At 45.5% G+C, this 23,153-nt stretch overlaps 1 protein-coding gene across 3 annotated transcripts in view; it reads left to right on the forward strand.

Annotated features, from left to right (window-relative positions):
* Nucleotides 1-23,153, forward strand: part of RECK (reversion inducing cysteine rich protein with kazal motifs) — a 114,877-nt gene that overhangs the window by 88,210 nt on the left and 3,514 nt on the right. For 2 of the 3 annotated variants that reach the window (XM_014602959.3, XM_059728548.1), the window contains 4 exons: nucleotides 6,929-7,121; nucleotides 11,688-11,898; nucleotides 12,813-12,886; nucleotides 18,617-18,772. In XM_014602959.3, the coding sequence (XP_014458445.2) occupies nucleotides 6,929-7,121; nucleotides 11,688-11,898; nucleotides 12,813-12,886; nucleotides 18,617-18,772 (634 nt within the window). The remainder of the gene's footprint in view (nucleotides 1-6,928; nucleotides 7,122-11,687; nucleotides 11,899-12,812; nucleotides 12,887-18,616; nucleotides 18,773-23,153) is intronic. The other variant, XM_059728549.1, reaches the window with a different exon arrangement.

Below are 23,153 nucleotides of genomic sequence, written 5' to 3' on the forward strand. Positions count from 1 at the left end.
TATACAGCATTTATTTTGTATAAAAGAATGAAATATTTCTGTTTATTTTCCTTGATGTTTTTTCTCTTCCTTAATTACTCTTTACTAGAAAAAAATGACTGCCAAAAGGAAAACAGAGCTGGGTACAAAATTTTTCATTCTAATGCTCCTCAGGTCTCTCAACTGCCTGATTTAGAGCTAGAGCTTCATGTGTCCTACTGGCTGAAGCCTAAGGGAGTACCACTCTACCCTCTATCACCTTTGCTGCTCTAGGAAGCATACAAGAGACTTGGACCTTAGAGTTCAGAGTCTGTGGTCCCAAGACAAAACAAAACAACATGTAAGTGTGCTAGCACTGAGAGCAATATGGCAAGTAACATGTCCTTTCTCTGTCACATCAGAGTATCATGTCCAGGTTATGGTGGATATCACTACCATGATGTTTTACATCAACAGATAGAGTGGTGCCAGGTCTCTCTACCTGTGCAAGGAAGTGGTTGCATTATGGCATTGGTGCACAAACCATCAAGCTTAGCAGCCTGCATAGCCACTGCCAGTCTTTATAATGCTGCTGAAAATTGTATAAGCCAACTTGTCTCGCTACACCATAAGTAGGAAATCAAGAACTCACTACTTGGAGGTGTGAGAGATGTGAATGTGATGAATCAGCATGTGTGAATCTTAAGTTTCTTGGTGTTACTTTCCATTGAATTGGCTCATGCTAATGCATTGAGAGTTTTACTTAGTGCTTTAAACATATTCTGTATCTGCCAGTCTGGCAGCACTCTCTCCCACTCTTGTGGCTAGGGTCATTTATTTCTGAAGTCCCTGAGGCAACATAACAAGTGATGACAAGGATGGGATCCTACAAGCAGGGCATGCATTAAAGCTGCAAGAAGAATCTGCTCTAACTGTGATTATGTGAAATTGGTGGGAACCTAAAACGGCTGCTTATAATGGAACTTTTTAGGCTGCTGAATAGCATCTTGGAGGACTGGCCTGTTTATGTAGAGCAGGTGGAGCAGTTTTTTGAAGTAAATGAGATTACCGTGTGGAAACAGTTAGCTGTATAACTGAGTTTAGTGGGAGGAAAAATAATTATTTAATTGTGCACCCTGCTCACCCCAGAAAAGTCAGAAAACAAAACCTTTAAGGAATTCATGAAAAATTTCCAAGAGCATCTGGCACTCAAGCCATTGGTTATCACAGAAGTGTTCAGGTCCCATAAGAAAAATCAACTTGAAGGAGAATCTATTTCCTCTTTTGCAACAGAATTACAGAAATTGTCAGAACATTGTAATTTTAAGAATGGACTTAATGATTAATGCTTAATGAGGACCTCAGAAGCGATTTGTGTGTGGGTTATTTAATGAAGTCATACAAAAGGAGTTCTTAACAGAGAAAGACCTCGCCTTTAAACATGCTGTTGAGATTGGAATAGCTATGGAAACTTGAGCAAAAGACACCATAGAATTGTTTGCAGGGGTGCCTGTGGAAATAGGAAAGGATGAATTAATCAATATTCAATAGACAAGCCAGGGCAGGAAGCACTCTGATGTGTGCTAAATGGACAGTCTGATGGAAAATGGTCTTGTGCTCCAAGTAATTGCTGGTCTAAGGAATGCTATTGCTAAAATTGTAATAGAAAAGGAAATATCCATGGAGTATGCCATGCTAAGAGCAATAAAGAAGATCGTTCAGTAAGGGATAGGAAAGGGAATAACTAGATATATTTAATAGATAGGGACAGTAGTGATACAGGTAGTAACAATGAAGGCTGGGACTATCTTGTATAAACAGGAGTGAAAAATCAGCCATCTGGTTGACACCCTGGGTTGCTTGGAATAGTCATTAAAATGGATAGATAGATAGAGGCTGTACAGTGTCTGTTATCTCACATTCTGAAAAAAAAAAAAGTGTGGAATTAAAGGAGACCCCAGTGTTGTTAAAAATGCATGGGAGAGAAAATTGTGCCAAAGGGAGTAATGTTAGTCCCTGTAGAATATAATGATAAGCAGTGCCTCTTAGACATATACATGGGAACCTACCAAAATCACGGTGGAAGTACACTGCATGGTGGCTCCCTTAGTTTCCCCTGTGTGCCCCCTGCTGCTGATTGGTGGAGGGGCCCCGCTGCTTGCCACTTCTGATCTATGGGGAAGCAAAAACCACCATTTAAAATAAGCTGTAGTTTTTTCCTCCTGGCTGATCAGCAACAAGCAGCAGGGCTACGGGGGCCCTTTGGCCAATCAGTGGCAGGAGGCAAAAACTGCACCATATTTAAAACTGGTTTTCACCACCCCACCAATCAGGACTGAACAGCAGGGGAGAGGGGGGAATGCATTGGGAAAACTGCAAGATTAAAGGAGCCACTGTGTAGTGTACTTCTGCCACAATTTTGGTAGGTCCTTATATATATGACATTGCAAAAGGGGGACCTGCTGTCTGGGGTTGGGAATGGTTAAAAGAGATTCCTCTGAAATTGTGTAAAGATGCTGTAGACCCTTTCAAAGGATCCTGCAGAAACCAACACAAATTAGAAGGGATATTGAGCTTGGTTTCTGAAGTGTTCAAAAAAGGCATAGGAACCTTAAAACACATTAAAACTAAGATAATGGTAAGTAAAAATGCCCAGGCCATGTTTAAAAAAACTTGGCCAGTTCCTTATAGCCTGTGGGCCAAGGTAGGTACAGAATTGGGCCCCTATAAAGAGAAGGCATACTTTCAAAAGTAGCCTGGACTGAGTGGGTCAAGCCTATATTGGTCAAGTGGGTGGGGGGAGTAGTGCAGTAAGGGTATTTGGAAACTATAACTATAAGGTTACTATAAACCCTGCTCTGAAGGTTGATAAATAACCTTAAATTGAAGGTTTGGGGTTTTTTGCCATATTATTAGGGGGCAGAGATTTAACAAAACCAATTTAGTGCAAGTTTACTGACAGATAAAAGTAGAAGAAGATTCAAAGGGGTGTCATACCATAAATACAAATTATGGTTGTGATATCCATAAATATACAAAAAGGGTTAATCATAGACTCTTCTGCTGTGGGGGAAAGGAGCGTCGTGGGTGCTGCTTGGCTCAGGTTCTCTTGGGTATGTTTGTAATGACATACGTAAGGAGCCTCCTGATGTGGGTCTCCACGCTTTCCATGTTCTGTCTACCTATCGGGCTTATCCCACCAGGCATCAGGACAGCAGTAGCAAGCAAAATAGAGTGAGCTTCACAGATCAAAAATAAGAGGCACCTACTGCATTGCCACATTGTGGCTCCTAGTAGTCTGAAATCGTGGGAATGTTTCCTTTCTACAACACAACTACTGGATGAAACACCAACAGCCAGATGAACAAAGATGTGGCAGTCACAACCAGAGGTGACCTAGGCAGGAGTTAGGAAAAAGAAGAAAACTGCCAAATATCTTTCTGTAGGCACAGAGATTGATTAGCCAACATGGAGAAGCTTGCACTGCCTCTGGAAAAGGGTTGGCAAGACTAAAGTTAACATGCAACTGTGGGGATACTCTTAACATTGCAATCACCATGTGCAACTGTGGAGGAAACTTTCAGACTATGGAACACCTACTGGCCTGCGCTACCAAGGACTTCACTAAGGCTACAGATCAAGCAATAGCTTGTGCCCATTTTTGGACTCAAATTTGAACATGGGGACAAGATATGAGAAGGAGATCTCACTGGCTGGGTGCTGGATGGCTCTTGTAAAGTGAGAGTGTTCAACTCGGGTCAGATTCTTATTCAAAGCAAAAAATGCTCTACCAGTGGTACTTACCTGGCAAAATGGACAATTTTTTTTTCATCCTTGTGCAGGAAAAGGAATATTGACCTTGTTAAGTCTCCCATTCCAGAGATCCTAGGTTATAATGATTTGTCCCTTAACTCAGTAGGGTGCATTTGGCAGCAGTCTCAGCCTCCAACCCACCAATCAAGGGATGGCATGCATTCTCTCACCCAACACTCCTTGTGACTTAATCTGGTCCTCACAGGTCATGATAAGAGTGCCACTTGAATCCATGTTAATGAACTCTTTCCTGCACCTTTCCTTAAAAATGGTGTTCTTGCTAGCAATCACATTGGCAAGTTGAGTGGGTGAGATCCAGGTAGTCAGGACAGATCTCACCTGTGTTGCCTTCTGTGCGGAACGAATAATTCTGAGTCCTCAGGCCTAGTTCTTAATGGACCTTCATGGCATTTCTTGGATGTGAAGGGGACACTGGCCCATTACCAGAACAAAGCCATTAAAAATATATATATTCCCCTCACCTGTTTGTATTCATACCTGAGAGATCCCAAGCACAGTGATGTCAGACAAGAGATTATCCAAATGGATCTCAGTTTGTATGAAATTGTTATGAGATTGCTAAGGTGGACCCTTTATTGGTAATAAGGGCACATTATATCTGAGGCCATGCTATTCCCATAGCATGTCTGGATAGTGTTGCCATATCTGATATCTGCAGGACTGCTACCTAGAGCTCTGTTCATACCTTTACAAAGTGTTACACCATTGTGGAAGCTTCTGTGGCAGGTGCCATACTTGGTAGATGATCATTCAGTTGCTGTTTGCCTTAGGGAGTGTGGTGCCCACTTCAGGTATGTTGGGTCTGTTTTGGCATCACCCACCAGTGAGAATGTCTGTGCGTGGACAGTTAGTCAAAGGAGAAAGCAAAAGTTCCTTATCAGTAACTGGAGTTCTCTGAGATACGTTGTTCACATGCAGTTTGAATTCTGCTATCCTTCCGTTCTTCCTAGGAGTGATAAATAATAGAAGACCCTGTTGTTGAGAGGAAACTGAGGAGGAAGAAGTGTGCCTCTCCCTTTATCCCAAGGGTGGGCAAAATATGGCCTGCAGGCTGGATCCAGCCCACAGCAGGTCTTTATCCAGATTGCGGCGGGTCCCTCGGTCCCGCTTGGCCCAAGCACCATCCAGCTGTGGTATGTTCTGCCGCCCCCAGGGCACACAGCAGGGTTGGGGCGGCTCCATAGCTGGACTGCCTTCTTCTGGCTACCACTGCTGCTGGCCCCAACCCCACGGTACTGGCAGGGACCCATGCTGTACAGCCCTAACCCTGCATGCCCCATGCTTGCTCCAGGCTCGCCCACCCAGACTCAGCAGCAGCAACGCAAGACAGAAGCTACTGCTCAGTGTGGGGTAAAAGTGGCCCCTCCCCCTCACCACTCCAGCACTTCTTGGTGTAGCTGTCTGGAGCCCACGCCATGCTGGGATGCCCTGCACCTTCTCTGCACTGTTACCACTGCCCCACCAGGTATCCCAGAGGTAGCGGTGATGGCAGCAGAGACACAGGGCAATCTGGCGCAGGCTCCAGGTGGCTGTACAAGGAAGCACAGGGTGGGGGAGAGGCCACTTTTACCCAGCGCTGAGCAGCAGCTTCTGTCCCATGCTGCCATTACTGAGCCTAGGTGGATGAGCCCAGGGCAGGTGCAGGGTGCGTAGGGTTGGGGCTGTGCAGTGTGGGTTCCTGCCAGTACCATGGAGCTGGGGCCGGGAACGGCAGCAGCCGGAAGGAGCTGCCGCCACCTAGACTGCCTAGAAAGGCAGTCCCATTACAGAGCTGCCCCAGCCCCTCTGCATGCCCAGGGGGTGACAGGATGCGCCATGGGCAGGCAGTGCATAGTGGGCCAGGTCCAGGCTGTGTCCGGGTTCCAGCTGATCCACTCCGAAGGGGGTGAGTTTGGAGCAGACGTGGGGCACGCTGGGGCTGCATGCTGTTGGTAGTGGTAGGGAGGTGCTGCAGGGTACAGAGGCTCTGGGCTGTTGCAGGGTGGGGATGGGGGCTGAATGGCTCGGGGGCGTGTGAGGGGAGCTCCCATGCATGCCCCATCATACCCGCAAACTCCACAACCACACCCTCCCTTACATGCAATCACACCCCCACAAACACCACGTCCACCCACACCTTCATTCGTACACACAACCACGTACCTCTGGGGGGAGCCCCGTGCACTGGTACACTCGCACACCCCACCACACACGCATGCACCCACACCCCCCCCTCGACACAGCCCCCAAATGCATCCCCCCACAAGCCCTCCATACCCATTCATCCACATCCACACACCCCGACCCTCTCCCACACTACACATCCATACACACACCTACAAGCCCCCACCATATACAAGAGTAAGACTTCATTTTGAGCTATTTTGCAATCACCTTTATATACACAACAAAACACATGCAAATCAGAACAAAAATATATATTTAAAATAAAATTAAAATATGCTATTGTCAATGTTTGATTTTTAGTATATTATTTGGGGTTTTTTCCGGTTCCAAGATGGCAAACCCTTTCCCCAGTACTTCAGGGGGAAAGGGAGGGACTTCCAGTGGCAACGGTCAGGGGTTAGGGAATGGGATTTCTGGTTCCAAGATGGCAGCTAGGGGGTGGGACACCTGTCAGGTGGTAGGGATATCCTTGCAGTCCTTAACAACTCGCCAAAACTCATTAAGTGGCCCTCCAGCCGAAAAAATTGCCCACCTTTGCTTTATCCCCTCAGTGCAAGAGTATGAGCAAAGTGGGGCTAGAGCCCACTGCAGATACTGCTAAAGCAAAAAAACCAGTCTGTGGTCAAAGCCCTGAGCATGAAACACCCACAAATGACAACATATATAGGGGCAATAGATTCAGTTGCGGGTAAGTAATTTCATTTTTTAGCAAGGTTTTGTCCAAAAACCATCTCGGAATGTTTGGAGAGAAGAAAATTTTTGTCTGAAGCTCAACTCAGGATCACACAATGTGACAACTTTATGCATTCCTGTACTGATTCCAAGTTTGCAATGAAACCTCAAACTAGGCCACCTAAAACATTTGTAGCTCAGCTCTAAAGCATAAAAAAGATTGCCAACAGATTATATTTCTGATAGTGTTTTAAGTTAATAGGTATGTGTAATGTGAAAATCTTGTTGATTTGTGCAGATGCATACCAAAGAAGCAGGTTTGTTTGACTAGTTTTGAGAAGTTTGGATGTAGCCAGTATGAATGTGTGCCAAGGCAATTCAACTGTGACCAACTACGAGATCCTGTTTGTGACACAGACAATGTGGAATATAATAATCTGTGTACATTGTACCAAAAAGGAAAGAATATATCATACAAGGGTCCATGCCAGGTATGAAATAATTACTACACTATTTATCAAATGTGCGCCATTTTCTAATGTTTTATTTTCAGCTGTATTTGATCGCAATTTTTTTCCTAGTTTGCCAAGATGCCACTTGAAAATTGAAGTTTTCTGAGACCTGGGTCTAAATCTTATTTTACTTTTATGTACTAAATGATACCTACACTGCTGCATACCATCAGGTTTCAGCATCTACAGGCTGGGAGACCTGAGTTCTAAACCCTCCTAGCCCAGAGGGGATTTGAACTTGCACCTCCTGCTTCTCAGCAGAGTGCTGTAACCACCAGGCCTAGGCTAAAAGAGCAAATGTAGAGAATGTGCATTCTTGTCCTCTTTCTCCTCTGTCCCATTCCTCTTCTGTGTTTTTTTCTGAAACTAATATTCTGGGACTTACCTGGCCTTACACGTAAATGCCTATGCAATTATATTTTGCCACACAGCTGCCAGGATGGAGCACAGCCCTACGTGCACTGTGCAGAGTTGTCCATGCAGAGCTGAATAACAAACTCTGCATAAATCAGAGGCAGGCAAAATACGACCTGCGGGCCACATCTGGCCCGCCAGGCCATTCTATCCGGCCCGCAGGGCCCCTAAAAATCTACTAAATTAATATTTATTCACTCCCAGCTCTGCCTGTCAAAGCTGACAGGAGTCAGGGGGAGTAGGATCCAGAGGGAGCCCACAGCAGGCTTGAGCAACACAGCCCTGCCCCACCCCCAGCCAGTTCCCTGCTTTCTGCCCCTGCCCTGCTCCAGCACCTGTCTCCCGACGGCATCACTGGACCGCAAAGCATGGAACCGCACTGGTGCAAAGGGGAGGGGTGTGTGTGTGTGTGTGTGTGTGTGTGTGTGTGTGCAGGCTCGGGGGCAGCGTGTGTGTGCGCGCAGGCTTGGGGGCAGTGGGTGTGTGTGGGTCGGTGTTCATAGGGCAAGTCCCACATGCGCTTCCCACCATATACATGCACCCACACCCCCCTTGCACTGCCATACACAAACCCCATACCCACCCCCACCCCACATATCCACACACACCCACATGCTGCCTCACTCCATGTACCTACACACCCACAGCCCCCCACAAACCTATACCAACCCCCCCACAATATACAAGAGTAAGACTTCATTTTAAGCTATTATACAGTCACCTCTATGTACATTACACAAGCTCATGTAAATCAAGACAAAAATATTTTTAAAATAAAATTAATGAATGTTGTAGATGTTCACTTTTTAGAATATAACTTAGTATTTTTCTGGTTCTGAGATGGCAAAACCCCTTGCTGAAAGGAGTACTTCTGGGGGGAAGGGGAGGGACTTCTGGTGAAAAAGGTCAGGGGCTAGGGGGCAGATCTTCTGGTCACAAGATGATGACCAGGGGGTGGGGCACCTGTCAAGGGGTGGAGCTACCCATGCAGCCCTCAATAGCTTGTGAAAACTCAGTAAGTGGCCCTCTGCCTGAAATAATTGCCCACCCCTGTTCTATAGCATCAGATCTTGCAGTACTTTTCTGTTTACTAAAAGTTACATAAAGTAAGACTGCAGCAATTAATTACAGTACCTTGGATAGTTAAATGTAATTTCAGTAGTTTAAGAAAGTATCATATATCAAACAGAGATTGAGGTCTGATTACTTATTCCTTTGCTTTGACATAACTTCCAAACAAAGATGGAAAAATTATCATTAATGAATGTGGCAGAACAATTTTCAACTGACAATAGTCTGACAGATACAGTTATCTACATAATGCAGGACACAGCCTGGACATTGGAATTCATATAAAATTTTAAGACTTCACTCAGTATAAGTCTTGAATATTGTAGGTCAGAAATATGTTTCCCAATTAAATAACTTGATTATTCTCTGTTTTTTTGCATTTTGCTGCATTTTAGCAGCAGTAGCACCAGCATTAACAATCATAAAACATCAGCAGCAGAGTTTCAGACACTCAGCAACTGCTGTAAAAGGTCTGCAATTAATTTTATTCCACCTTTTCCTCCTAGCAGCAAGGCACACCACAAACAAATTACTTCAAACTGCTCTAGCAGTTCAAAAAGATACTAGCTTCCCACCAACAAGACCTAGTACAAGATAGTGATGCTATCTTTGAGTCCATAGCTGAGCAGTAGAACTTCCTGGCTCTAAGAAAGGGGCGGGCAATTATTTCGGGCGGAGGGCCGCTTACTGAGTTTTGGCAAGCCATCGAGAGCCACATGACAGGCAGCCACGGGCAGATAAATATTAATTTTCTAAAATTTTTAGGGGCCCCACGAGCTGAATAGAATGGGCCTGGCGGGCCGCATCCAGCCCCCAGGCTGCATTTTGCCCACCCCTGCTCTAAGAGTTGTGAATTCCTCACCTGGTGAGAAGCTCCACATTCTCTTCATTCTTATTCTGAACAGAAAATAGCAAAAGGCCCCTTTTGCTAATATTGGAATAATATTGGAAATATTGAAATCACTTCTGAAGAGCACAGGGTAGTCCTACGTGTGTTCATACTCTAAAATAACATAATACCTAGCCCTGCATGTCTCCTACTTGCAGATCCCACAGTCCACCACCTTGGGGTTAAGTTTTCTCAGGCTTACTCTTCCCTTAGCATGGTGCTAGTGGATGTCAGACACACTTACTATAACATGTACTTCTGACATTGGACATACATCTTCACCTGCAGTTCAATTCTCGGCTTCCTAAGGAACTGAGTAGTTTTGCCACTCTCCATACCCAATGCACCGTGAAGTAAAATTACTGCCTGTGACATTCATTCCTGCTGAATGACACCCAGTAAAGCAAATGACAGTACAGCATTACTTAATGTGGTACAAACAGCTCCCTTATGTGTGGGTTCAAAGGTGAACAACCTCAGCCTCCTGTAGATCAAGCTCAGCCTCCTGTTGATCAGCTTGAGATCAGTAGTCAAAACCACATAGTTTGTTTGTTTGTCTGTTTGTTTGATCGATCTATTTTCTGCCCTTCCCAAAAAAGGCTCAGGGCAGCTTACAATAAAAGTTAAAGTAATTATAAAAACAGAATAAAATATTAAAATAAGAAAATATAACAAAACAACCCCCCCCCAAATACCCCAAAATTCAAAATAAACTACCCCACCCACTCTTGCTCCCCTGCTTCTCACTGAGTGTCCTCTCTGTCTAACTGAATCTCACTTGCCATCCCACATTCACTACCTACATAGAAGATAAACATTTTATTCCTATGTTTCCTCCCACTGCCCTTCCTTCTCCTCGAGGGGGTCATCCCTTCCAGCCCCATACCTGCCTCTTTCACAGAGCGGCCACAGCTGTCCCACCTCCATGCCTCTCACTCAGGGGGGGTCCCCTCCCCACTCCCTTAATGTTCTACCAAGCCCATACCTCTCTCTCTCAAAAGGAGGGTCATGGCTACCCTGAAAGCTCATTCACCCTCCCATTCCCCCAGCTAGTTACTTGGCCTGATCACAGAAACTTGACTGATTGACACCATAGAGTTAATTCTTAACCTGATCCCTTTGGGATACTTTTCACCATATGCTGAGACCCAAGGAGTTCGATCAAGTAAGAGCAGTCCACACTATTCTTTTTCACATTCAAATGCAGGAAAAGACCACTCACACTTTGTGTGTGACCACCTAGTTTGAGAAGCCAGATATATAAAATTTGTTTGGTATCTTACTAATTTGTGGTTCCAGACACCAAAGCTGTCCAAGGGGAGCAGTGAAAATGGTATTAGGAGGCTTCAGCTGCCACAGAAAATGCCCAGAAGACATTATTCACATCATTCTATCCATTCTGTCTACCTTAGCTGTATAAAATGCTCACTGATATGTATGATCATTAACTTCAGTTTCTGGAGTTGTTACTCTTTTGAAAATTATGTTTCTTACCCCTTTTTTGCTATACAAAAATGTTGCTCCAAATGGCTGATCCATGAATCAACTAGTTTTATTGACTAATAACCTATCCATTGGTTTTGAACAATGTCAATAGAAACAACAAACCATAGAAAAAACCTTCAGAAGAAAAGATGAAAAGTAGACTGTTGTGAAACTTTGTCTCTCAGCATTACATGAAAAGTACCACACTGGGTCAGACCAGTGGTCCATCCAGACCCGTGTCCTGTCTCTGATAGTGGCAGAAGTGTTTGCTTGAGAGCAGTGGTTCTCAAACCTTTTTGGATTCAAGTCACCCTCCAAAACTTTTCAAAATTTAGTGCCACCCCATTAAAAAAAAGTAATTCAAATAGTGTATTCATATGATAACCATTATAATTCTATCGTTATGTTAGTAACTGAACTTTATAATTTTATTCTGTTCACTGCCACCGTGGTCAAGTGGAACTGAAGCATGTACTTCCCGCGGAACCAGATAGGGAAGCAGCTGTTGCAGGTGCCTGTGCTTTTGCCACAGCCCTTCTTAGTCTGACCCTGCACAGTATGTCCTGGAAATGGGTGCATGGGGCAGATGGAACTGTCTCATGTGCCTCTTTTCAGGTTCCACATTGGAGCCAAACTGAGAAGCAGCTGCAGCTTCTTATTTTTTTCATTTTCTTTCCTTTCTTTAGCCCTTCTGCAAATCAACAGAGCCAGTGTGCGGACATAATGGTGAAACCTATGGAAGTGTATGTGCAGCCTATTCTGACCGTGTGGCTATAGACTACTATGGACAGTGTCAGGCTGTCGGAGTTCTCTTAGACTATGGCTTTTATACAGAATGTGCTTCTGTTAAGTGTCCTTCCCTTTCATCTACTGGATGCAAACCAGTTATTGCACCAGGTAACTGTATTGATTGTTGTTAAGTTTTATGTAGAGTTTGAGAGTATCTGAAGGCTATCCATACAAACAAGTTCATCCTTGGACTGAAAGTGACTTCTTTTAAATAAGTTCTATTCTTTTGTGTGTTTCTGAGATTAAGGTGGAAAATGAAATTCACATCTTTAGAGGTCCAGAATATGCCCTATTTTGAAGGCTGAATTGGGGCTGCAGAGACAGGATGAGGAAAGCTAGTTGAAAGAACTGGAGGAGTGGCATTTAGTGCAGGGATTGAAGATGTGGTAAATTTAGAAAAACATGGGAATATCTTCATATGAAATCTTAAAATTCTGCCTCATGAGCAGTCTCACCTCTGTATAACAAGATCTTAAATCCCAACATGTCATTAACACTTTAAAAAAAAGTTTGCTGTCTCTGGTTACGTAACAAACAACCTTTTGATTACACATGTGCCATTTGTAATAAAGCACTTTATCTGAGTCCACAGCAGTCTAAACAAGCTGGTCTCTCTCCCTTTCTCTCTCTCTCTCTCTCTCTTTACTGATCTGACTCCCCATCCTCTAGAATTCAGCTAGTGATAGATCTAGGGGTATATCCTTCCTCAAACTTAGCTTGTAATTGCAAAACTTTTTAGCTTCACAGGAATTTGATATCATATTTAAGTGGCTAAAAATTATACCATAATTCTACATTAGAATGGATCATTTTTGAGTTTCAAATATGGCAAACCTAACCTTTGCTCAGAAATCATTTAATTCAACTGCTGAATGGGCAGGTCTGTTCTCATAAGTGGAACCTTATCTTTGTTTTAGGACTTTTGTTACTATATTTTCCATATACTGGAATTTTTACCTTCCACTTTAAATGATCATATTAAATCTAGGAAGTAAAGCTTTCATTTTGTGCATGTCTTGCAGGAGCCTGCTGCCCCCTGTGTGCTGGAATGCTCAGAGTCTTATATGATAAAGACAGGCTGGATACTTTTGCCCAGGTAAAGAAATGTAGTTGTTTTCCTTTTAGAATGGTGCAAATATTTAGAAGGGTCGCATGCATTTAAAATAGTCTGCCATTCATAACATAATGTGTTCCCTGGATTATGCCCTGCACACCCGGATCCTGCCTTATGCTACGCAGATCGGGCCCCACACACCTGGATCTTGTCTTGTTCATGCCCTGGACAAACCCTGCAGGAGAGATGGAGGACATGGAGGGGAAGATAGGTGCTATTGAGCATTGGAGAGGCAAGAGTTCTGAGTGGAGGGTTGGAGGGGGCAGGAGTGTTATACTGGAGATTCAAAACAGTCTTCTGCCACTGCCGATGTTGCCACAACCTGGTCTTAACTGCCCCTGCTGTTGCTCTTACATCAGCAACATAATGTCTGTGCACCTGGCTGCTGCTGCAAGGGCAGTGCCATGGGGTTGCTCTTGCTGCTGGGACACATACTCCGTATACTCTCTTAAGTTGGTGCCCAGGTCTAGTCCCCTTTTCCCTCACACCAAGGTATGCCACTGCCTGCAGTGTGTGGGGACACCTCCAGTAGTGAATGTCTAGAACTGGATATGACACTTGGGTTCTGCCTCCCCAGTGTATTTCGTAGAAGAGCGACATTTGCTTCACCAACCCACAATGTGATGCTTCAACATATAGAGTTTGTCACATGCCTATCTGCTGGAGCCCCCAAATTTCTCCCTACTGTGTTGCTACTTGCCCCAAAGAACAGAAAAGTTGGCAACTCTCGTGGGGCTATCCCAGCATCTCAGACCTTTCTCTAGATTCTGCAAATATAGTGAGGGATCTCTGCTGGCCTTAAGTGGCCCCCACTTTTGGATTATGAAGGAAGAAATTATAGGTTCCCCTCTCTGGGGAGGGGGTCAGCCTAGAATATCACTTGCCCAGAAGTCACTACTTCTAAAGGCAGCCAGTAAGGAGAGAAAAAACAAAATATGTTATAACAATAAAACAAGCATAAGAAACCAGTTACCAAATGTTGAAATACAGACAGAAATTTAAGAGTAAACATACAAAATAAAATACCAGAACACTGACCTGTTTTTACCCTGCATGTTAAATCCGAAGATGCAATCCTTAGCCAATTTCAAGGGCCTAAATGCAGCCTCAGCCCTGACCCTGCCCATCAGAGCATCCTGCATTCCCCTGTCAGCTTTGTTTTCCCAGCCTCCTTTCCTGGGATCCAGCCCCTCCCTTGTACCTGGTAAGACTGAAGACAAAGCCATGCTCTCTAGCCAGGCTTAAGTACTTTTGCCAGTTCAGCTATTGACATATTTCATCCTTTCACTTCTAAGGAGAGGGAAGCTGGGGGGGGGGGGGGGGGGGGGGCAGGTGTCGGGTCACTCTGTGCCAGTAACCTCCTAGCCCAGGGGCAGGTACAATATGGCCCACAGGCCAGATCCATCCCGCCAGGCAATTCTATCCAGCCCACAGGGCCCCTAAAAATTTAGAAAATTAATATTTGCTCCTGTCTGCCTGTCAAGGGGCAGTATGACCCAGGGGGAGCCCGCAGCAGGACTGAGCAGACCAGCCCCACCCCACCCCACCCCCAGCCATTTCCCTGATTTCCTGCCCCTTCACTTCTCTGGCACCATGTGGCTCCTGGCTGCATCGCCGGACTGGGAGCATGGGACTGCACTGGTACCCCAGGACCGGGAGGAGGGGTGTGCGTGTGTGTGTGTTTGTAGGGTGAGTCCCACATGCACACCCAACCATACACATGCACCCACCCCCCTGCCACCCTCCACCACACACAGCACCCACAAACCCCATACCCACCCACACCCTGCATATCCACACATACATCCATATGCTTCCTCACCCCACACCCTCACACCTATCCACCCCCCAGACACACACACACACACACCCTCCCACACACCCACAGCCCCCCACAAACCTATACCCACCAAACATACCCTAGGCCCCCACGATTTACAAGAGTAAGACTTCATTTTAATTTATTGTTCAGTCACCTCTGTGTACGCTGCATAAACACGTAAATCTGGACAAAAATATTTTTTGTAATTAAATTAATGAATGTTGTAGATTCATAGATTCATAGATGTTAGGGTCGGAAGGGACCTCAATAGATCATCGAGTCCGACCCCCTGCATAAGCAGGAAAGAGTGCTGGGTCTACATGACCCCAGCTAGATACTCATCTAACCTCCTCTTGAAGACCCCCAGGGTAGGGGAGAGCACCACCTCCCTTGGGAGCCCATTCCAGACCTTGGCCACTCAAACTGTGAAGAAGTTTTTCCTAATGTCCAATCTAAATCTGCTCTCTGCTAGCTTGTGGCCATTGTTTCTTGTAACCCCCGGGGGCACCTTGGTGAATAAATACTCACCAATTCCCTTCTGTGCCCCCGTGATGAACTTATAGGCAGCCACAAGGTTGCCTCTCAACCTTCTCTTGCGGAGGCTGAAAACGTCCAGTTTCTCTAGTCTCTGCTCGTAGGGCTTGGTCTGCAGGCCCTTGACCATACGAGTTGCCCTTCTCTGGACCCTCTCCAGGTTATCCGCATCCTTCTTGAAGTGTGGCACCCAGAATTGCACGCAGTACTCCAACTGCGGTCTGACCAGCGCCCTATAGAGGGGAAGTATTACCTCCCTGGACCTTATCGTGCATCAGCAGATGCATGACGAATAAGTGCCATTGGCTTTTCTGATGGCTTCGTCACACTGCCGGCTCATGTTCATCTTGGAGTTCACTAGGACTCCAAGATCCCTTTCCACCTCTGTGCCACCTAGCAGGTCATTCCCTAGGCTGTAGGTGTGCTGGACATTTTTCCTCCCTAAGTGCAGCACTTTGCATTTCTCCTTGTTGAACTGCATTCTGTTGTTTTCTGCCCACTTGTCCAACCTTTCCAGGTCTGCCTGCAGCTGTTCCCTGCCCTCCGGCGTGTCCACTTCTCCCCATAGCTTTGTGTCATCTGCAAACTTGGACAGAGTACATTTGACTCCCTCGTCCAAGTCGCTGATGAAGACATTAAAGAGTATCGGTCCAAGGACCGAGCCCTGCGGCACCCCACTGCCCACACCCTTCCAGGTTGAAACCGACCCATCCACCACGACTCTTTGGGTGTGACCCGCTAGCCAATTCGCCACCCACCGGACTGTGTAGTCATCCACATCACAGCCTCTTAACTTGTTCACCAGTATGGGGTGGGATACCGTATCGAAGGCCTTCCTGAAGTCTAAGTATACGACATCCACCCCTCCTCCTGTGTCCAGGCGTTTCGTAACCTGGTCATAGGAAGAGACTAGATTGGTCAAGCACGATCTGCCTGCCACAAACCCGTGCTGGTTTCCCCTCAGCATAATTTGCCCTGCCGAGCTCTCACAAATGTGAGCCTTAATAATTTTTTCAAAGACTTTACCAAGGATGGAGGTGAGACTGACTGGCCTATAGTTGCCCGGGTTCTCCTTCCTCCCCTTTTTGAAAATGGGGACCACGTTAGCCCTTTTCCAGTCCTCTGGGACTTGGCCTGTGCGCCATGAGCGTTCGAATATTCCCGCCAGTGGCTCTGCAATGATGTTGGCCAGTGCCTTCAGATACTCTTTTTAGAATATAATCTGGTATTTTTCTGGTTCCGAAATGGCAAAACCCCTTGCTGAAAGGAGTACTTCCGGGGGCAAGGGGAGGGACTTCTGATGGCAAAGGTCAGGGGTTAGGGGCGGGAGGTCCAGTCCCAAGATGGCAACCAGGGGGTAGGGCACCTGTCAAGGGGCGTTGCTACCCATGCAGCCTTCGACAACTTGCCAAAACTCAATAAGCGGCCCTCCAGACGAAATAATTGTCCGCCCCTGTCCTAGCCCCCAAGGTGCACCTTTACCAGACTACAGTCTTGTATGGTTTTTTAGCTACGTAGATTCGTTACTCTGATATGCTGTTGTTCCTGTATGATAGTTTGACTGGCTAGATATCAGGCTGCTTTTCAAATGTAAGCATATCATTGTCTGACCAGGCTTCCCCTTGTCTCTTGGCACATCTGTGTGGAGGACCAATACACTAACCAATTCAAATGCTCATTCTCAATCAGTGACTCTTCTAAGTGTGAACAGTTGTGGGCTGTTCAAGTTAATCACCACCTTACTAACACAGCCTTAGCTGAAATAAAAAGATACATCAATATTACACTATATCAAATATATAACTTGTACAAACACAAGAACAATAAAACTGAACACAGCTTTGCACTAGCTATAGAGACCAAACACCTCAATAATAAACATTGCTTGGGGGAGTATCCGTGCATGATACATGGTGAAACCCCCAAAGTAACTTTGTCTTGTAGTACCTTTGTGACAAACCTCATTGGGTTTTTTGGTGCGGTGTCTTTTTTTATGATGATATCTGGTCATAACATTTTTGTTTTTGCCAACCCTATGATTTTAGCTCCTAAAAAATAGGACTGGAGTGTTTGCAGCTGTGATAGTCCAGGAAATGTGTGCGAAGCAAGGGGTTTTTTTTTTTTTGTTTGGTTGGTTTCTTTTCAGGGAGTAATAGCTTTTATTGTAGGGTTGCCATATTTCCTGGATCAGAAAAGAAGACAACTGGGGTAGGGGGGAGGAGGGGTATATGATTGTTGGAGGGGTTTGTGATATGCCTGTGCCCTGCCTCTGGCCCTCACTCCTAAGTCCCTGCCCCCCAGCCTTGCCAGTACCTCTCACTCCTGACCTGCAGCCCTCACTCCCAACCCGCAGCCCACTGCCTCCCAGTGCTGCTGCCGACGCAGCTCCTTCACATACCTGGAAGCAGTTTGCTGGGGCCCGAGTGCAGAGCACGTGACCCCTGGCAGCCAATCACCTTGCCCGCTACTCCCAGGGCCAAGCCACCAAGCTGCTAGTGCTTGGGAAAAGTGGAGGCCCAACAAAAACCTTGACATACACTTGCATTTTAAAAATCCGCCCAGTCGCGAGGACAGGAGACCAAAAAAGAGGACATGTCCAGGAAAACCCGGATGTATGGTAACCCTAATTGGGACTTCTGTATAGTTGAGAGAGATGTTAGACAACGTTTTGGGCACAATGTGCACAGTTCCAATAAAATGCATCTCCTCCCCCCCCCCCCCCCCCCCCCCCCCAATCCTTGCTTCTGCATTATTTCCAGAAATACAATTAATTAGAAACTGCTAATTATTGCCAAGTATGCAGTTTCTTATGATGAGTGTTCACATACAGGGTATAGTTGCACTGTGCTATCAGCTGCATTTCTGTGAACACTGTGCTTTTTTCTGAAGGCTAGGAATGCCTACCTGAAATTATTTTCTTCTAAGGTATTTTGTGAAAGCCTCCAATGACACAGAAAAGTCTTATAGCCAGCGCTGAGTCCTATCTGCATTTCCTCTAAATCCTAATGTATTGTGATTTTACCCTGATCTCCAGGATTGAAACATACTATAGACCTCGCCTATCAATTGTGGTCTGTATGTCAACTACTCCAAAAGCAGAAAGGAGCCAAGATTTATGTCTTTTCTTTGAAGTTCCTCAGAGTCTCTGGGCACATCTACACGTGCAATTAATACTATTTGGATTTACTGGGCAGGCATTTACTACCTGTACATGTACGGGGTTTACTACTCATATGCAGGTAGTAAATTTACTGCACAGTAGACAACTGTTTCCTAGCATGATACCACCTCTGTAGAGGAGAAATGTAATTTAATGTAATATCACATGAACAGTAAAATTCTCATTTTTCTTCCAGGTTACAAATAAAAAACCAATAACTGTACTTGAAATACTTCAAAAAATCCGTCTACATGTTTCAGTGCCACAATGTGATGTGTTTGGATACTTAAGTATAGAATCTGAAATTGTGATACTTATCATCCCAGTTGACCAAAACCCCAAACCATTGCAGGTAGAATATATTATTAAATTTCTATTTATAGCAGCATGTGTTATAGAATAATAGATGTTATGTTTCAACTCTATACTATGAACATTTCTTTGTTAATTTAACCTTTTAAAACGAAATGTGTAAGAACAAAACAGCTGGGACATTCACATAATGAATGTGCTGGGACTACTTTGGTGGTTTGTAGGGCTCTGTGAAGCTTTGGATGTTGATTCAGTTTGGAGGAGATTTGGCCTGATTCGGCGGCCGAATCTCTGAATCAAATCAGGAGACCAATAAAAAGGTCTGAATCAATTTGAAGCTCTCTGAATCAATTTGAAAAGATTCAGAGAGCTTTGGAGAGATTTAGGCAGTCCCCGCTTGCCACCACAAGGAGCTGGACCCGGACTCCATGCCAGTAAGTAGAGGGGGATGGGGACTGTGGGGGGACCCCTGCCAGACCCCATCCCCTGCCTGCTCCCCCAGCCCTCCTGAGTGCCCCCTGACGCCTGCCCACTCTCCCAGCCCTGTCAATAGCTGCCCTACCCACCCCCAGCATACTGACTGTTTAAAAGAAAAAAAAAGACCTGCACTCACTGGCTCCTGCCAGGCAGGGGGCAATCCCTGCTGCCCCCCCCCCCCTCCCCCCCCACTGCCCTGAGCTGTATGGGAGGCTCTGCCACAAGCCCTCAGCCCCATCAATGGCTGCCCCACCTGGCCCCAGTGCCCGGGCTTTTTTTTTTAAGCCCCGCACTCACTGGCTGCTGCAGTGGCCATGGGGGCTCATGGCAGAGCCCCCCACACAGCGCGGGGCAGTGGGGGGGAGCAAGGATCCTCCTTGCCTAGCAAGAGCTGGTGAATGTGGGGCATTTATTATTTTTTTTTAAGAGCTGGGATGCTGGGGCCGGGAGGGGCAGCCATTGACAGGGCTGAGGGTTTGTGGGAGGTGGATGGGGTCTGTTTAATTCAGCTGATTTGGTGGTGACTGAATCTCTGAATCCAATTCTGCGGAATTGATTTGGGACAGTGATTTGAATCACTGAATCGAATCATTGTCCCCTGAATCGGCTGAATCTGTATCCAAAGTGAATACTAGCCACTTTGAACAGGCCTAGTGGTTGGATCTAACAGTTTCAGCTCATACAGAAGAGAAAGTGGATGCATTTGACATGCCTATTGTTTTTGTAAGAGGCTTTAAATGAAAAGGTGGCTGTCAGTGCAGGACCAGGATGCAAAAGAAAAGAAAATGCTACAAACTATGTACCTTTTCATTAAAGTCAGATGTTTTTAAATTTAAAAACACAATAAAATAATTCCAAATGTTATGAACTACCTACTATGAGCTGTTTTTCACAATAGGAAAATGAATAAAGAAAAGATTGTTATTAATTTTAGAATGAAAAATATTCCAGAAGGTTACCAGCTATGTTCATTTCCCTTTTCCCCCCACAATCCATTGACAACAGCTACATTCATTCCCCTTCTACCCTCCCACCCCCTCCACCTGTCTCTCACCCATTGACCACCTCAATTTACATTTTAACCGACTGGGTTTCTTGCATACATACTGGCCTCTGGCCGTTTTACTACTCCATCCAGGAAGGGCACATACCATCTGTAGGCACATCCTCTGCCTGACCAGGGTAATTGCAAGCTTTTGGGTACAAAGAAGAATTTTTCCAACTATTTGAGTTGGTCTAATAAAAGATATTGGGTTTACTTTCTTCCCCCTCCCCCCCCCCCCCCAATATTCCAGAAGATGCTTCACAGTGATTGTCATGCACTTAATAAATGCATTTTTACATCTGAATTTATAGTATTGGGCCATTAGTCTGATGCTGAAATATTTGCCAACAGGTAAAAGTTTATTTGGCTTTGGTCATCTAAGTGGCAGTTTTCACATCTGTGTGTGGGTAGCAACTCTGCATCCTGGCGGCGTGGACATGTGAATAGTGTCTGCACCCACTGTGTCATGGGTGTCAAGCATATAGCCTGTAGGCTGGATGTGGCTTGTAGAGCCCTATGATTCAGTCCATGTGTCTCAAACCAGCCCTGCATACTATGTGGCCTACAGAGCTGGTCTGGCACAGGGGCCTAGACCCAGTGCTGTGACTGTGGCACAGGAGGTTGGTCTGGGGAATGTGCTACTTGCAGCACCTGTGCTGGATTGACCCTGTGCATTGGCTCTGGGGCAGGACTGGTCTGGGTAAAACTGCACCAGAGCCAGGATGCAGAGCCAGTCCAGCAGGATGCTACATGCAGTGTGCACTGTGCTGGCTTATTGTGTCTCATGCAGTCATGTGTCCAGCTCCATGTGTAGCAAACACTAGCTCCACTCTGGGGCTCATTCTGCACGGGGCTGGCAGTGCTGGACCAGCTGTGCACACCACATGCAGCATGGGAGGCTGGCACAGGATATGCTGGACTGGACCTGTGTACTGGCCAGTGAACCCTGCCCAGTGACCCTAATCTGGCACTATGGACATAAATGGAGCACTCAAAAAAAGCTCCCTGACTGGCCTGGCATATACATGACTATGTATGCTCACTCCTTATGTAGGCATATTATTGTCCCCCAGCCAAAATCATGGCCAACTGGTATTAGATGGAGAAGGAGGGGACTCTCTGTTTTAGTCCCAGTAGCTGAGTGGTTAGAGTACCTACCTGGAAAACTGGAGACACAGGTTCTAGAGCCCTCCCCTTGACCAGAGGGGGCTTGAACATGCAATTTCTTGACCTCCTAACACAATACCCTGACCACTCCACAGGTCAGGCAATATGTAGGTGGTTCTTCAATGTACCTTTTCTCCAGCACTGGCCTCTTGGGCAGTCTAGAGAGGGAAATGCATGGAGCCATGAGGATGAGAGCAACCCAGAGTTTGTGTGGCTCAGTGAAATGGGAGCTCCTTGAAAAGGCAGAGTGAGACCCAGATTTTTGCCTGGAGCCTTGCTTCCAGTGAAGCAGAAACTTCTCTGTGGTATTGCCCTTCCTCTGTTTTTTCTGGTAACTTAAAAACAATGAATAGTGGCTTGGGAGGATTATTGCAAAGACCTGGCCTGTGGGACATTTATAGACGTGCTCTGGGAGGGGAACAGCTTTAATTAGAGAGGCTCTGAGAGCAGCTTTAATTAAAGCACCAAAAGCATCTTGAGTATCAGCATCCCCATGATGAAAAATGGCGGTGGGGGCGCTTTAACTAAAGGTCGTTGAACAAGCTTTAGTTAAAGCACCCTCGCCACCATTTTTCAGTGCAGGGATGCTAATGCATGACGTGCTGGACTCCAGCAGACTCGATTAATTGAGTCTGCTCTAATTACAGTGTGTTTGGAGCAACCTCACTGCTCATATATAGGCATCCATAGTGTTTTGAATGCTGTTAGGAAAGCAGTGAAATACTGGTTGAAACCTTTCTGGATAGGAGGCTTTATCACCTGGGTCTCTGGAATCATAAGCAAATGCCCTAAGCACTCAGCTTTTGTAGTTAAAACATGGGAGAACCTTATCCCGCTTCTTTCTGGGACTTGTACTCAGGTACGCAGATAAGTAGTTGTCTGTGCATGCAGATTTACCCTTTCAGGGAACAGAATCCCAATTCAAATAACTGCCATTTAAACAGGCAAAGGGAAACAGGATTTCACCCTAAATACATAAAGTGCAATGCACATCTTGATGCTAAATATAGACGTGGATTTGGTTGACAACCAGCCAGTTTTCAGATGTTTGTACATTACCATAATCTGTTGATTCGTGGAGCTATGACAGCTCTCACCTGCTGAGAACCTGCTTCTCTACTTCCCTCTCTTTCTTACTGCCCTCATTATCAGGGTGCTCTGAGGTTCCCAAAGACCTTTGAGGATCTGTAGGTCCATACGGCACAAGGTGCTGCCTAGCATGTGGTGGTATTGCTAGTTTGTGCTAGCGAACAAATGCACAGAGTTGACAATACTAAGCTCTGTATACAGATCACTAAACCAAGACCAAAGCCTTTACGCTGTTTTTGCTGGGAGCAGCTTGGACCAGCCACAATAATAACAAGCTTCAAATAAGTAGTGTCTGTCTTTTCTTGGAGCAGTTGTTTGATTCTCACATTTTGCTGATCAGAACCCTGCAGGTCCAGAGTGAAATATCATGTTTTGTTTTTTAAAAATGCCCTTGGCTTTTTGCTGGTACTTCCGATAGATTTTTCAAGCTCTGGTAAGAGCATGTAATTATACTGAGGCTGTGTTGACATGTGTTTCTTAAAAAATAAAGGCTTAGCTTAAAAAGGGGGTGAAAAGTGGACTGTAACTTATTTTCTGCTCCTTCTGCAACACAGATATTACCCAGGCAATTCCTTTTCCTCAGACTGTAGTATATTTTAAAACATTCCATTTCCTTTTTTTCTTCATAAATTAATTTTGTGTG

This window comes from Alligator mississippiensis, chromosome 5 (assembly GCF_030867095.1).
Source record: "Alligator mississippiensis isolate rAllMis1 chromosome 5, rAllMis1, whole genome shotgun sequence".
In the NCBI taxonomy this organism is placed as follows: Eukaryota; Metazoa; Chordata; order Crocodylia; family Alligatoridae; genus Alligator; species Alligator mississippiensis.